The sequence below is a fragment of the Tursiops truncatus genome, chromosome 21, assembly GCF_011762595.2.
Source record: "Tursiops truncatus isolate mTurTru1 chromosome 21, mTurTru1.mat.Y, whole genome shotgun sequence".
Lineage (NCBI taxonomy): Eukaryota > Metazoa > Chordata > Mammalia > Artiodactyla > Delphinidae > Tursiops > Tursiops truncatus.
The window spans coordinates 5,621,596-5,637,621 of NC_047054.1; the positions used below are offsets into that span (position 1 = coordinate 5,621,596).

The window sequence follows — 16,026 nt, forward strand, 5'->3', positions numbered from 1 at the left end:
ATTAGGTCCGGTTGCTAGAAATAGGAGATTTTAGTGTTTCTGAGCCCAAACACGAACAGATCAGGCTGGCGAATCATCCGCCAGACAATGAAGGTTCCCAAAGGCTCAAGGAAGGAAAGGCTGGGGTTCTGGGGGGCACAGGACTTGATATCAACCAGGAGAGGATCCGCCGGATGCGGGGGAGGAGAAGTGAGTCCGCATGCTCACGGTCAGGACAGCTCCCACCACGGGAAGAATGTTCCCCTTCCGCAGGACTCTGCAAACTCCTCCCACGTGAGGACTGTAGGCGGAGAATCTATGAAACGTGAGGAAGAAAGAACAGGGTTACTTCCCTGCAGGAATAGCTGGGCTGGAGGGCAGGATAGGCCCTCGAACTTCCTTTATCCTGGTGCCTGCCTCCTGCATTAGACCAAAGGGATATGGGGATATATGTATACGTATAGCTGATTCATTTTGTTATAAAGCAGAAACTAACACACCATTGTAAAGCAATTATACTCCAATAAAGATGTGAAAAAAAACAACATCAACAAAGGGATAAAGATGTGGAGAAAACCCTGTTTCCGATCTTCCCTTACCATAGACAAGAGAGAATTAGCACCTTACACCAGACTTTTAAAAAGAAAAGTTTGGGGTTTTGTGGGCGGTGGTTTTCAGAGTAGAAGCGTGCTGTGGACATGGAAGGAGCCATGACTTCATCTCTCCGTGTATTATTCTTGTGCCCGAGGCAGGATCCTTAGTTTTTGCCCTTTCCTCAAAATGGGCAAGCTAGGGGCTTCCCTGGTGGCGCAGCGGTTGAGAGTCCGCCTGCCGATGCAGGGGACACGGGTTCGTGCCCCCGGTCCGGGAAGATCCCACGTGCCGCGGAGCGGCTGGGCCCGTGAGCCATGGCCGCTGAGCCTGCGCGTCCGGAGCCTGTGTTCCGCAACGGGAGAGGCCACAGCAGTGAGAGGCCCGCGTACCGCAAAAATAAATAAATAAAAATTTTTTTTAAAAAAGGGACCTCACAAGATTTCTTCTTGATTTGTGTATGCAGAGGAAAGTTACATGGTCACCACAGCCACATATGCTAGTTCTAGTAACACTGAGTTGAGCTCCGCTCAGAGCCCTACACTCAGAGGGCCCCATGCTTGACTTCATGGTGGTCTTGAAATGCTTAAGTTTTGAACAACGGGCGCATTTTTATTTCGCACTGTGCCCTGAAAATCATGTACCTGTTCCGATTCTGCTGTGACCCTCTAAACACACCAGTGAGTACCATCCATCTGGAGGGGATTCCTCCTCTTTGGGTAAGTCACACGGAGCTTTCTCAGGTAATTCCTTTGCCCCATTAAAAGAACTAGAGGGAGAACTTGAGGTCTCTTTTCAAATACCACCTCAATATGGACATAGTCTAAGTAGAGGGACGTGGCTCAGTAGGAGGCCGGAGTGAACTTTCTGTCTGATTCCAGAATCAGGGAGACCTCCCCACCTCCCCGTGGGCAGAAGCAGGCGGGGGCAGGTTACGTCCATAACAGCACAGATGTCCCTGGTTGAGCAGAGCACAGTAGGTGCTCACCCTCTGCATCCCCCCAACTCCAGCGTGGAAGAGAGGTGTGGTGTTGAGAAATCAAAACTGAGGCCACAGTTTGAAAATGCCCCTAGACCAAGTACCCGTAGCCACTTAACTAAAACTTGAACTCTCCAGACTTGCCCAAATGCTGATGCTGACCTGAAATAAACTTTAAGCTTGCTCCCTGTCGGTGTGACCTTACAGCTTCCTAGCTAGTTGGCTACCTGTGAGTGAGCTTATACAATGAGAAGGAGTGTACGTTTCCAGTAACCAATCACAATAGAAAAGAGTGCACCGTCGCCCCTTAGTATCTGTGGCGGATCTGGTTCCAGTCCCCCTGGAATGCCTGAGGATGCCAAAATCCCGGGATGCTCGAGTTCCTTATAAAAAATGGCGTGGTACTTGCTTATAACCGATGGACACCCTACTGTATACTTTAACTCTAGATTACTTATAATTCCTAACACCACGTAAATGCTATGTAAACAGGTGCTGGCAGGAGGTAAATTCAAGTTTTGCCTTTTGGAACTTTCTGGAATGATTTTTTCTAATATTTTCTATCTGAGATAGGTTAGATCCACAGATGTGGAACCCACGGGGCCAGAGGGCTGAAGGTCCTCACACGTTTACACTTTATAAACTGCGCTGTAATTGCCGAAAGCCAGCTTCTAGGCACTTTCTGTGGGAAGTCTCCCTGTCTGACATTGGCTTCTCAATCAACAAAATACTCATATCAAGTAAAGCTCTTCTGAATTTTCTCATGTTGACATAGGGCAACAACAGTTACTGACTGCAAGGGCTGTTTGGCTTGTGCAAAAGTTGGCTGGGTCTTAGAGGATGACTGTGGATTAGTGAACTTGTTCAGGAGGCAACTTCGGTTATAGCTGCTTTTCCATTTGAGGTATTGTAACTGAAAGCGGGGTCCGGCTGCTCGCCGCTCCAAAGCCAGTGAAGACGCCAGGCTGGTGGAAAGTTTGCTTTATTTTGGGTGCCGGTAACCAAGGCGGGGAGGGGAGGGCGGACTCGTGTCCAAAGGCCAGCTCCCCCCAGTGGCAACCAGTGGGCAAGTGCTTTTATGGGCAGAGAGAGGGGGCTGCCTGCAGAAACAGCACAGGCAGCTCTGACGGTCATCTTGAAATTGGTCATCTTGATTGTTTTAAGTACAGTTAATCTTCGGTTCCAGCGTTGGTTTGTTTCCATTTCTTGAGGCCAGTTCTCGGAATGCGGCAGCTTATGTCATGGCTACAGCCTGGTCACCGCGTAGTTAACTTCCCCACCTGGTGTGGGTTTCGGTATCTGTAAGACAGCTCACAGGGCACGGCTCAGAATATGATCTATAGCCCTTGAGAAGGAACTAAAGGTCCTTCATTATGCTTAATGACTAAACTAGTATTATTTGGTCTCCTTTGCCATTGTTTCTGCATTTTCTCACTTCTCTGATTAAACTTATTCTTTGGCTATAGTTTTTCCACAGACAAAGGGCAGGCGGAGGACCTGGGGGACAAGGACCATAGGGTGCTGCTCTGTTTCAGTATCTTTACTGGAATAAATCGGCACAACCCCTAGCAGCTGCTATGCTGCTACTGATCTGCAAAGTGTTTTTTCTCCTCTCTAAGAGCCTGCAAGAACCACAGAAAGCCACCTGCTTTTTTTGAGCAGGACAATAGTGCACGTTCATCCTCCTGCCGCAGGTCAAATCAATTTTCTGGCTCTCTGCCACGAGATCAGCAGAGGCTTCTGAGTGTCGTATCATCCCACAGAATACCCGGCTGGTCCACTCTATTCGTGATACCGTGGATCCAGTGAACGGGAGTAGCAGGTTCTTTAGCTGCCCTGGTAACATGTAGATGAGCTACTCCGAGTATGAAGCAATGTATGATTCAGCAGGAAAACAGAGTAACTCCACGAATTCAACAAGAATTTAAGATAAGGAAACGGTCAAACGGAACAAAAATGAGACCATCAAATGAACAGAGATAGACCCCTAGGGCTGGAGATTCTGAGAGTCTAGAACTTGAAGGGAAAGCCCTACAGACCTTTGCAGGGGCAGCGTATACAGCAGATGCTGATGCCTAAGGAGCTCAGAGGAGCGGTCCTAGAGTAAAACCTGGGGCTTGGAGTTCTGAGCGCTTCTCAGTGGTCGCTGAAACCTCTGAGGGAGTACGATGAAACCTGCTCCGGGAATGGAAAACAAAAAACAAAAAGCAAAAAAACAAAACAAACAAACAAAAAACCCAACCTGGACGGTGGCACCAACTGCCCCTGCCCGCTGGAGTCTTGTTGCCATGGCAACCGTCATCCAAACAGCCCTTCTCCTTTCCTCTGGTCTCCTGGTTCCTCTCTAGTTCCCCCTAGTGGCGGGATTTAATACAACTCAGCAAAGGAGAAACTACAGTGCCGAGTTCCAGCTCCATGGGGCAGAACCTAGAAGGGTGTATTTGAAACAGAGACCTATTTGCTTCACAATTGGCACATTTGCTACAGGAAAAAATTCTAACTCCTCAGCAAGACTGTTCTCAGTCAAGCCCCAATCTATAGCCTTAACTTACCTCTCTAGCCATCATCACCGAAATCTTAGGGTAGCCCCACATGCCAAAGCCTAAACACTTCCTCTGACCTTAATGGGTTATTTGTTATTCCTTAAAACTCATAAAAAACTATCATATCATAGATCATGTCTGCTTCTGCTCACACTAGTAACTCTGTGTGGAAGTGTCCCCTCCCCTCTTCATTCCACAGATTTCCATGATCGTCTTAGAAATATCATTTAAACTTACTGAGCCCTATGTGTGTACACTGTTCCAGGCTCTTCACTCATTTAACTTAATTTAATCCTTCAACACAACCCTGTGAGGTATATCCTATTTATTTCCATCTTTTACAAATAAATGTGGTTAAATAACTTGCCCAAAGTCACATAACTAATAAAAAATAGACCTGCTGCTCCAAAGCCTCTGACTTAACCCGTTCAAAATACCGCCTTATAAGATTCACATCAAAGGTCACCTCCTCTGAGAGGACTCCTACACTCCCTCAGGCCAAATTATTTGCTTCCTCCCTGATACTAATATATTTTTACCATGGCAGAGCTTTTCAGGGTGCGTGATCTTTTTTCAGGTATTTATATCTCTGTACCTTCTATAAATAATCTAGTGCACAGTTGCCCAATAGATCTTCCTGCAGTGATACTGTGGTATCTGTGTTGTACAGTGTGGTGGCCACAAGCCCCATGTGGCTACTGAGCAGTTGAAATGTACACAGTTACTCACTTTATTTTATTGAAATTTATTTAAAATTCAATTGGAACAGCCACGTGGGGCTAGTGGCTACCATATTGAATAGTGAAGACCTAGTGCCTAGCAAAGCACCGAATAATAATTCCTCAAAAAAAAAGGTCACCAAGTGAATGGATCATCCGTGAAAGACACATTGGGCAAAGTAAAAACACTTGTAGAGCTCCGTTTTTGTTTTTCTTTTTCACCACATACAGACTCACATTGGTTTACTTGATTAATAAACATGTCTATGAATACACATTCAACAAAATATTATATAGCTCCACTCTCAAGACCTAGCCCATATTTTATCTTGCACAATAATGTGTATTACGAACCACATTTTTTTTTTTTACTGTAAGACTTTTTAAAGGATGTTAACAACTCTGCTGTGTAAATATTTAATTTATAATTGTCTGTCCCTGCTCTGCAATCCTTTTTTTTCCCCTCTGTACTGTTCACTGATAAATCCCAAGTGACTAGCTCAGGGTCTAGTAGGGACTCAATAAATATTTTTCGAATGAATGAATGAATCATGCCTACTGGGGCATCTTTGTGAAGTGTGAAAATCGAATTTACAAATCGCTTTCGAATATGTAATTTTTATGAACGCAGCGTAATAATTAAGGAAATAGGTACGTTAAATTTTGTAGCCATTAAGCATCTATTCATTGTAATTTTGAAGATTTTTTTCATTGGCATTTTGGAACAAAACCCTATCGTTTCCAATTTCCAAACAAAAACTGTCTTTGTCCTCTGAAAGGTCCTCACAACCTCCTCCAAATGCTTGACTGAAACTAGGCCTTCGACGGGGCAGAAACCACGATATTCAAAATGTCCATTTCTAAGGGAGGGCCCTAATCGGTTATTCTTCACACCAATTAAAACGGAGATTGAAAGCTCCGCCCAAGGCTTAAGCTCCCGGAACCGAGTCCTCAGTGAGGCCAGGGAAGCGCGTCCGCCAACCCGGAGCCGCAGGACCCCAAACTGGAGGACCCGCGAGGCCCAGGGCGCCCGCGCCGAAGCCCCAGCCCCACCGAAGCCCCGCCCCGCCGAGGCCCCGCCCCCGGTGCTGCCATAGAAACCCAGAAAGCGCCATGGCTGCCGCCGGTCTGGGAGGAGAGCTTTTGACACTGCCGACGGTACCCAAGTCACCGTCACTTGCGCCACGTCCAGCCGCTCCCATGCGAGGGAGGCCTAAGAAATGTCTGGTCTATCCGCATCCCCCGAAGAGGTCCCGCGTGTCTCCGTCGGTTCTGCGCTGGCTCCAGGGCCTGGATCTCAGCTTCTTCCCCAGAAACATCAACAGGTGCTGCAGCAGGGCCGGCCCCCGCCGCCTGGCGGGAGCCTCGGTCGGAGCAGAGCAGCCCCGGGGTCCGCGCAGGGGCTTTCTCCTGGGATTGCCCCCGCCCACTCATCACACACACACACACACACACACACACACACACACACACACACACACACACACACACACACACACACACACACACACACCCCTTGCTTTCTTAGGGAGCTGACCTAAAAAAAATAGGATGGAGCATTTCACTCAATCGGTCAATCAGTCAATCAATCATTACATAGACTTGAGCTAATACAGACTGCTTTGGTGACTACAAAAAAAGTAAAAGAGTCCAGGCTCTTTCTTCAGAGACACTGGACATTAATACTAGTGGCAGTTAATATTTGCTCTGGGCGTGCAAACTAAATTCCATAAAAATAATGACTTTGTTGCAGGCAAGGACTCTGGTTTACTAATTTCGGTATTCCTCAAGAAAGACACGCCTGAAAATTTCAGTGTACCTAGGTATCACATGGGCATCTTGTTAAAATTCAGGTTTGATACAAATGAATAGTTTGGGGTTCATAAAAAGAACACCATGGCCTTCGGTGTATGTCATCTTACCCAAAGGTTATTCCATAGCAGGTCCTCCTTGGAGCAAGGGTACAACAACATTCTGTAAGTTGCTGCCAGTATAGTATATTAAATTGGTGTTAATGAACCATAATCACAAACTGTGTAAGTAACTGCATTTTATTTCCTTATTTTTATGGATCAGGGATTTTTCAAATGGCTTCCTGATAGCAGAAATATTCACTGTACACTACCCCTGGGACCTTAAATTGTCATCCTTTAAAAACGGAACGTCTTTAAAAGTCAAGTTGGATAACTGGGCGCAGTTGGAAAAGGTAAATTAGCAACCAATGACACTTTTAACTGTTGAAAAGTTTATGTTTGAAGAAGCGTATTCTTGAGGTCGTGGATTTCTCTGTATATGCGTGTGTGGCCGTGTTTTAGGACGCAATGCAGCTGGGTAGGCAGCTTGTTTCCTTGTATTGAAAAGAAGGTTATTAAAGTTTATGTCATGAGCCACCTGTGAAACTGAGCATACTCATTTCAAATTGGAGTGGGATATAATGGTTGATTCTCTTGCTGAGTAATAACTTAATTAACATGTTAAACCTCAAAATATTAGTTGAGGATTAAAGGGGGATTAAAGTGAATTCACAGTAATTGGAGATTTTTATAGAACTTCTTATGGTGAAAGTATTCTCTTTCTACTATTACAGTTCCTGGCGAGAAAAAAACTTAGATTACCTAAAGAACTAATCCACGGAACAATTCATTGTAAAGCCGGAGTACCTGAAATACTGATACAGGAGGTGTACACCTTGTTAACACATCGAGAGTGAGTTATTTGGAATTTTCTAGTAATGTGAAACTTTTGATAATATAAATCTTATTACTAAAATGGGGCTTGTCAACAATATTTATTTTTTTATTTCCAGAATTAAAAGTATCCAGGATGACCTTGTGAATTTCACAGACTACAGTTACCAGATGCAGTTGCCCCTGGTCTCCAGATCGACAGCTTCAAAGTCTATTAAAGATAACATTAGGTTATCAGAATTAATAGGCAATCCGAACAAGCTCAATAATGAACGTAAAGTAGAGTTCCTCCTCCTTTTACAAATGTTGCAAAGAAAATTGAGCAGAAAACTGAATCCAAGTAAGTTTTCTTGGAAACAGTCAACTGGGTTCTTCCAAGCTTAAAAGGCTCTTCTTGAGCACAGATGAAAGAAAAGCCTGCCACTGTGCCCTGATTCGTAGACTTGTTGTAATTTCATCTACTGTGACTTTTATTGTTATTAATTCAGTCATACTTATTACCATATATGTATTCATATCTATCATATTATTTTGTGCTTTTAATTTGTTCTCTGTTTCTTGTTTTTGTCTTACCTATTTTTCTTCTTCTTTTGGACTGAACTTTTATCCAAAGACGTTTTTCCTCCCTACTAATTTGGAAAATTATAAATTTCTATTCTCTTTAGTGCTACGCTAGAAACTTTAACATGCCTATTTATCTTAGTCTAAGAGTAATATCTTTATTCTCTTCCTCAAACTGTAAGGACCTTACAACACTAGGACACTGACCAATCCCTACCAGCCCCCTCCCCACTTCAGTTCTTTTGTTCAGCATTTTCGTTTTGTCAAGTTATTTTTTTAACACTGCAAAATCAGGTATCATTATTTTTTATACCGAATACTTGTTTACATTTAATCTGTCTCACTATTACTTCCACTCACTGGGTCTTGTCGGAATTCCTGGATCGAAACACAACCATTCCATTTAGTCATCAGTTTAAATGTCCATCTTAGTGCAGAGCTAACCTCTCTCTCTGCTGTCTTCTTTGGAACACATGTTCTCTTTAGCCACGGACATACCTCAACACTTTCGATTCTTGAACAGAATTCTGTTATCACCGGTGTTGATTTTTGAGAATGCTGATTTCAAGCTGGCAAATAATTAATTGTGATAATCACAGTTCTGGGAATGACCAGGGTGGTGTTTAAGCATAAACAGGGCATGGCTGATGAGCAGAAATGACCTTAGACACGTCTTCCAGCCTCGGTGAGGGTGAGCTGCTGAGGCGTAGGTGATCTTTAGAAGCACAGTGAAGCTGATGCCCAAGTGCTGCAGTTGACAGAATTAGTTAATAAGACATACGGGAAACATGGAAAATAATTTTGTCACTATTTTTACAGTATAAAAATGTTTGCAAAATGAAATAGATACTGTATGGTTTTACTTATATGAAATATACAAACATGTAAAGCTAACCTATGATGATAGAAGTCAAGACAGAGTTTTAGTTTTAGGGTACTGTATGGGAGAGACAGGAAGCGATTTTGGGGTGCTGGCACTATACTATTTCTGGATCTGGGTGATGGCATCCCAGGTATGTATTCACTCCAAAAATTCATCTGTAAACATAAACAAAATTCAACTGTAAACATACGATTTGTTCATTTTTCTGTACATATATTACTATTGAATGAAAGCTTATTGGGACTTCCAGTGGTTAAGACTCCGTGCTTCCAATGCAGGGGCGTGGGTTCAATCCCTGGTGAGGGAAATAAGATCCCACATGCTGTGTGGCCAAAATATTTTTTAAAAATAAAATTAAAAATAAATTGGCTGAATTAAAAAAAAAAAAGCTTAACAAAAGACTAATAGGAACATAGGGATACTGTCTTTAAAGTAACTTTTTTTTTTTCTTTTTTTTGCGGTACGCGGGCCTCTCACTGTTGTGGCCTCTCCCGTTGCGGAGCACAGGCTCCGGACGTGCAGGCTCAGCGGCCATGGCTCACGGGCCCAGCCATTCTGCGGCATGTGGGATCTTCCCAGACCGGGGCACGAACCCGTGTACCCTGCATCGGCAGGCGGACTCTCAACCACTGCGCCACCAGGGAAGCCCTAAAGTAACTTTTTTAAAGCAACTATTTTGTGCATCAGAGATGTGAACCATGGTGGAGAGGGTTATTAACCTACATATCCACACTGCTCTCAGGAATATGATACAACAGATGTCTAAATAATTTGCTTAATTTCAAATTGTGGTGTCGTACTTTGACCATGGCCATAGTGAATTTTTAAGAAGGAATTTTTGTTTACATTTTATAGAATGGTTTGAGGTCAAACCAACACTGGGAGAATCGACTTTCAGTCATGGTCCTGCCCAAGCCTGTGGGTGCAAATGTAATTCAGTCGTTTCGAAGGAAAGAGTTGCTCCTGTGTGTAAGTTTTTTAAAAGTTTTTCCACTTGTTAAAAATGATGTTTTGGGGTTTTATTGTTTGTTTAAAATTTCAAAATAGTTAAAATGTTGGTCTAGGCATTCAGTCTAGGACGGTGCGGTAGGTTGGTGTGTGTGCTTTTGGATAGGTGGCGGGAGCATGCTGTCCGCTAAGAACCAGTCACAACGGGGGAAAATCCCAGGCCAGCGCTGCCCCGCCTGCTACTATAGGAGCCATTTCAATTCCGATTTCAGCTTAAAAAAGTGCGCCTGAAACAGGGGAAGCTCGTTGGCAGAGCTCAAAACTCAATCCTGTAGCAGCTGGATGATGAATCAGTCCTAAGGCAGATACAGACAACCTGCACACCTAGACGTCCCCATCACTTGTTTTACAAGAAGCCACGAGTTTAAATCCTGTTAATTCAGAAAGCACTTAACACCAAAGCAAACTGTAGCCAAACGAGGGCCGAAGTCAGCCTCTGCCTGACTTTTTGGTACAGCCTGCAAGTTAAGAATGGTTCTTACATGTTTACATGGTTGACAACATACACCAAAATTGCACATAATGGTACTGAAATCACAGCCTGTTCATCTGAGAAGCTTCTAATTATCAAATAGAGTGGGAACAATTAATTGTAAGAAAGGTTACCTTTTTTTTTTAACACTTAAGTTCCTCTCTTTGTTTACCTAAATCTAGCATCTAGCAAAATAGTGCGCCAAGGGAATGTGGATTTCTTAGTTGCCACTGGCCCCTCATGTTAGAACTGAGTCACCTAAAGAGTCTGAGTGGCCGGCTTGGATGCCTCAGTGCAGAATTCTAGAAACCGAATTCTGAATTCTGCATAGTTGCCAAATCTAAGCACTATTAAAATCGCGGCACTGTTGCCTCACCTGCTTTCTGAAGCAACATCTAAAAATAGTTGAGTCATATTCAGTATCAGAGGCACCAAAATAAGCCCTGGGTATTTTTAGGCTCCACCGATGACTTTTGGAGATGGTGGCATTCAGGTGTTGTATTTCCAACTACTGTCATGCATGCTTTAAATATTCTGTTTACCAGGCATTTAGACTAACCTGTGCTCAGCCTGTTGCCAATCGTTCTGCATATGTCTAGTATGTTAGAAACACAGATGGTCGTATACAATAGTTAGTAACCACAAATGGATTTTAATGTTGTTTATTTAAATATTACACCAAATACAGGTAATGGTGGCAATCCACTTAAAGAAATTCACATGAAGCGAGCTGGAAAACATTCTTCTGACTCTATGAAACCTATCAGATCAGAAGCATGGAAAGGGGACCCAGAAGAGCGCCTGTCTGATGGGCTTTGAAGAAGCAATGCCACCACCTCTTGCCACTCTGAAGGGATACCGTCACCTAGTCTTGGATATATGTCAATAATAAGTAAATTAAAGGGGTGTCTTATCTATAGTTGGGCTGAAGAATGTATTTTTTAATTCAATTCAACAACCATTTATTCAACACCTGCACCTAGTAGTGTTGAAAATACAAAATCAGTTTAATTAGTATAGAATGAACAAAAATAATTTTAAAGGTACAGTTAAACATAATTCACCAAGACGGGTGAGAATTCTTTCTCATAAATTTTGTAGGAATGGCGAATCTACTTTGTAATATGTTTTCCTCACTAGAAAGAGAAGAGTCATGCTACGAATATGCCTGATAGTATTTATTTACAGGTCATGTTCATCAACAAAATTTATTCTGAATGATTATTACTGTTATACATAGGCCCATAGAAAATCTTGCCCACTTCCATAAATAACTTTACTTAAGCCATCAAAAAAAAAAAATAGTCATCTTTCCTGTTGATACTGAGTTGTGGGGAAGGAAAATCATGGTTTACTTGGTGTTTAGCAAACAATTCAGTTTGATTTTAAAAAATGCCTCCTGCTTGCTGCCATGCCCCATATTTTTACTGAAGGGAGACAGAAGCAGTGATATACTGACAGACTGATGATCGTTCATATATTCTCGGTAATTTAAAATTCATATTTGGTAAATTTCCTTCAAGTGGAATTATTCACATTTTTATGCTATCTCATTAATAGTGTCATATGACTTCCAAGATGAGTATTACTAATGCTGAATCCCATGATATGCTTGTCAATTTCCAACAAAACTCTATTCGTCTTTCTGCATTTTTGAAGCCTTAGAGAGTTTAATTCGGATTTCTACCTCCAGAGACTTCCTTGTTTAATCTTACCCTTCTGGATAGGTAACATTTAGTAAAAGAAATTAACGAGAGCCCTGATGAAATCGATGACTTCTTGGGAAAGGTTTAGAAAATTATGAGAATAATTTTTAAACCATAAAATATAGTTCCTTAGGAAAGGATTTTAGAAACAAGTCTTCTGAAGCTCAGCTAGAGAAACGTCCAGAGAAAAGGATTAGATTTGGATAAACAGTCAAATAATAGGTTTCTTTATTCTCTTGACTCTGTTCAATCTCCTGAAAAAGCTACTCACTCATGGCCTGACCCTGGTTAAGTTCCCAAGACCCCTGTGGGACCTACGGAGAGTTTTGAAAATACAGGAGAGTCTGGAAGCTTCATATCATGGTTACTAAGGACATGAAGGAAGTGGGGATATGGTGAAAGTAGGTAACATCAAGAGCTTCTTAAGATGAGTTGTGTCAACAGAAGCCAACACTTCAGGCAAATCTAAGGAAGGTCATTTTCTTCACAAAGATCTTTGACAGAAGGAAGCAGTGAACTATTCTCGGAGCTACAGCTGCCCCTATAGGAACAGAACCTTTCAATCAACTGGCAGAATGCTTATCACGGGAATGGAAGCTTCTGTGATATGCTGTTTCTATTAATTAGTAAGCCTCTTTTGTCTCTCTTTTATACTAATTCTCTCTTGTATACTAAACACTGTAGTCAGTGTTTCTTACAAGTGGAGAATCACCCTCCTGAACAGCCCAATCACATGATTTTTCTATGTTTCTAAGCAAGGTCATAACCCAGATGGACAGCGCAGCCCTTCATACCTCTGATGACTTTAACCCAGAATTTAGCGAGAGATGGTGTCCTCTCACTGGTGGTTCTAGGGACAAGACTGATGTTCATCTTAGCAGTTAACTGTGTCGTATCTGGCTTTAACTGCGGTATTTATTAAAATCATTGTCTAATGAGACTTCTTTCATAAAAGCATACTTAAACTTGCAAAATAATTGGTCCACATTATCAGTAATGTCCACCTTATCAGACACCTTCAAATAAAAACAAGTTCATGTTCTTTGTTTGGGTTTTCATGCATACTAAATATAACAATGAAATTTAACTTTATAAATTTGTAAAACTTTTGTTTTTCATATTAAGACACATACAGATCAACACAGTCAATGACATTTTATGAAGAATTAATAGTCATAATATTAAGGTATAGAACATTGTTGAAGTCAAGGAATAATAGAATTGCATTTGAATCAATCTAATTTAGGCTTTAGACAAATACTGGGTTATACCTCAATGGTCTTCATGTGCTAAAGAGTTGTAAGGTCTTTTTCATACTTTACACATTAAAATATTATTTCTTGCATTCATTAAAAATACAGAAGAATGTAACAATTGTTTATATATGTATAACTTAATACGTTTGAAGTATTTAAAGCACAGATTAGGGTTTTTAATCTATTTTAAAACAAAACAGAGAATGATAGCAGGATTTAGACTGCCACTTTTTAAGTGAGGAGATTTCAGTGCATATATGCCAATTAATAATACCTCTCACCTAAAAAAAAAAGAAATCTGAATTACACGTATCACTAAGGGTTAAAAAGTACTTCTCAGATACGATTTACATTACCCATTGCATCTCTGAGTTGTATACATTCTCTTCTATAATATTAACTATTTTCTTTATAAAATGGAATTTAAGGCTAAAATGCTTTTTTTGTGGAGTTAGAAGTAGGTCAGTGTGATAGACAGGTACATAATACATATTGTTTTCTGTTTTAAGAAGCTTAAGAAAAATTTTAAAGTATTTTAAATGCAACAAGTTTAAAGATAATAAAAACCACCATTATTCTAGTTATATGAGCTCACTCCCTAATTAGACAAAACACCTGTATTATAAATCTTGTAAAACAGCTTGAGTGTCAAAGTACTATTCCTCCTAGTGTGGATTCATTTCGTAAATTTTGAAGTCAGAATTCTAGTACAATTGAAATACTTGTCGTCACGCCTCAGGCTTTTTAAAAATATCGACAGATGCACTATTTTAATAAATATTTTTAAAACTTGAATTTACATAATATATCCCAAATTTCAACTAACATCCTATTTACTTACAGAAATTTATTTGAAACTAATTTTCATCAAATAAATTGTTTATTATAACTATATTATAATGTAACTTGATTAGCGATTATGTGACTATTAAATACATTAATCAAAATTAATATTCATAAATACCAAATATCTTTTTAAATAGTGAATTATCATCAAATGCAAATTTTCACATAGATTTCACTGCATTTTGTGTTTTTCGCCTCCAATTTTTTTCATGCTTATATATAGCCTATTCCTTTATAATTAGACATTTGAGTTTCAGCTACAGAACTTGGGAATGTTTTCTCTTTAAAAAAATAAAACTCAAAAGTACTTTGCGTACCCATTTATTGATATATATTAAACTTATAACTGAAAACTTCGATTAAATATGAGCTAAAACTAGTGGTTTACTATACATTTTATAGAGGACAATACCAGTGTTTGTTAACTTGAAGATCAGTTGTACACACCTTACATTTCGACACTTCAAGATATTCAGTCACCCAAACACTCTAAGCACCTACTGCACGTCAAGCACGATTCCAGGTGTTGCACTATTTTATGTTTCAGTGTTTCAACAACAGAATATTTGGTACCTTTCGTGCTTTGTGAAAAGTTGATATGCTCTTTTAGATTTGTCAGTCCTTCATAATTTAAATATTACCTTCCTCCCAAATAAGGAGACACCTATTTTTCCTTGAAATTATATAAATATTTTATTTGTTGAAGTTAACGAATAAAATCAACTGTGAGTCCCCACTTCCCACCTCCTCCTCCAGACCTTTGGCTCTTGGACAACAAAGGTTAAAGGTAATACTAACCGGAAAAAGGTCTTTAAAAAAACAATTAAGTGTGAGAAAAACCTTCTGTCAAAATGGGTTGAGTCGTATTCCAGTCCCCAAAGGTGAGAATGGGTTCACCTTTGCCCACATCAGAGCGTCATTCAAGGAGATGGTGGATTTCCCATCTTCAAGGAAAAATACAGGGCCCTGCACAGTGACAGTTAAGGGAAGAGAAGATGAGATTATGAATTTGCAATATGCTTTTAAACTTCCAGAAACAGACTCACACAGATAAAAAGCACTGGTGATATTTAAGCAACACTGATAGGAAATTTATAAATAAGAGAAAAATTAGATTATTTGAATTGCCACCAAATAGAGAAACATTTTAAAATATCTTAACATTATGCCCTGATGTCTTTCAAAATAGAATTTAGTTTTATAATTTGAATTCGTTAATTACAATGGCGCTGTCAGTGGCAATAGGTATTGCTAACCTATTAATTACTACAAAGTTAACATTTATAAAGGCATATATGCCTAATAATAGACTTTAATATACTTCACTCTTTTAATCATACAGCCTACATCAATACAACTGGGAAAATTATTTAAGCCAGAAATTCAACCTGCTCTCCAGAAGATGAAAAATACACTGCTATATATGTGTATATATAATTCAAAGTCCTGTCAACCCTGTGATTTACTAGCATATCTATAATTTAGTTATATCAGCTATTTTGTATGTCAAGGGTAGTTCTGAAGAACAAATCCAAAAAAACCTTTCAATGTGTATCCCCAGCTCTTAGAAGGAAAAGCATGATTTTACAAACACAGAATGGAATAAAAACTTACTTTCTTCATTACTTTCTAAAGTTATCAGGTTTTTTATCATGATTTCAAATGATAACAGCTTGTTGTTAGTAAATTATTTCTAGATATTAGGAAATCTATTATATGAAGTAGGCAGCTTCCTATTCACAGGGACTTGAAATTTTAGTTTTAAGCAGAACACATTGATTTTCTGCAGGAACAGA

The 16,026-nt window shown here is 40.3% G+C and overlaps 2 protein-coding genes across 6 annotated transcripts in view; one reads left to right on the forward strand and one right to left on the reverse strand.

Annotated features, from left to right (window-relative positions):
- The first annotated feature begins 5,766 nt into the window (after positions 1-5,766).
- Positions 5,767-13,730, forward strand: SPATA4 (spermatogenesis associated 4). 2 transcript variants are annotated; one of them, XM_073798697.1, is made up of 6 exons: positions 5,767-6,136; positions 6,888-7,017; positions 7,399-7,517; positions 7,618-7,838; positions 9,798-9,907; positions 11,111-13,730. In XM_073798697.1, the coding sequence occupies exons 1-6, from the start codon at positions 5,925-5,927 to the stop codon at positions 11,144-11,146; spliced, it is 828 nt and encodes a 275-aa protein (XP_073654798.1). In that variant the 5' UTR covers positions 5,767-5,924; the 3' UTR covers positions 11,147-13,730. The 2 variants fall into 2 exon arrangements, with proteins under 2 accessions (XP_073654798.1, XP_019776792.1); XM_019921233.3 differs by having other exon boundaries at positions 5,772-6,136; positions 9,798-9,911.
- A 1,151-nt stretch (positions 13,731-14,881) lies between these two features.
- The window catches only part of WDR17 (WD repeat domain 17), a 79,246-nt gene continuing 78,101 nt past the window's right edge, over positions 14,882-16,026 (reverse strand). For 2 of the 4 annotated variants that reach the window (XM_073798694.1, XM_019921576.3), the window contains one exon: positions 14,882-15,196. In XM_073798694.1, coding sequence (XP_073654795.1) covers positions 15,077-15,196 — 120 coding nt within the window. In that variant the 3' untranslated portion in view covers positions 14,882-15,076. The remainder of the gene's footprint in view (positions 15,197-16,026) is intronic. The other 2 variants (XM_073798695.1, XM_073798696.1) reach the window with 1 other exon arrangement.

Coding starts and splice junctions, on each gene's coding strand:
- SPATA4 (XM_019921233.3), top strand. CDS start 5,925: ATGGCTGCCGCCGGTCTGGGAGGAGAGCTTTTGACACTGCCGACGGTA. Junction 6,137..6,887: donor TTCCCCAGAAACATCAACAG/GTGCTGCAGCAG, acceptor TTTATGGATCAG/GGATTTTTCAAATGGCTTCC. Junction 7,839..9,797: donor GAGCAGAAAACTGAATCCAA/GTAAGTTTTCTT, acceptor TACATTTTATAG/AATGGTTTGAGGTCAAACCA.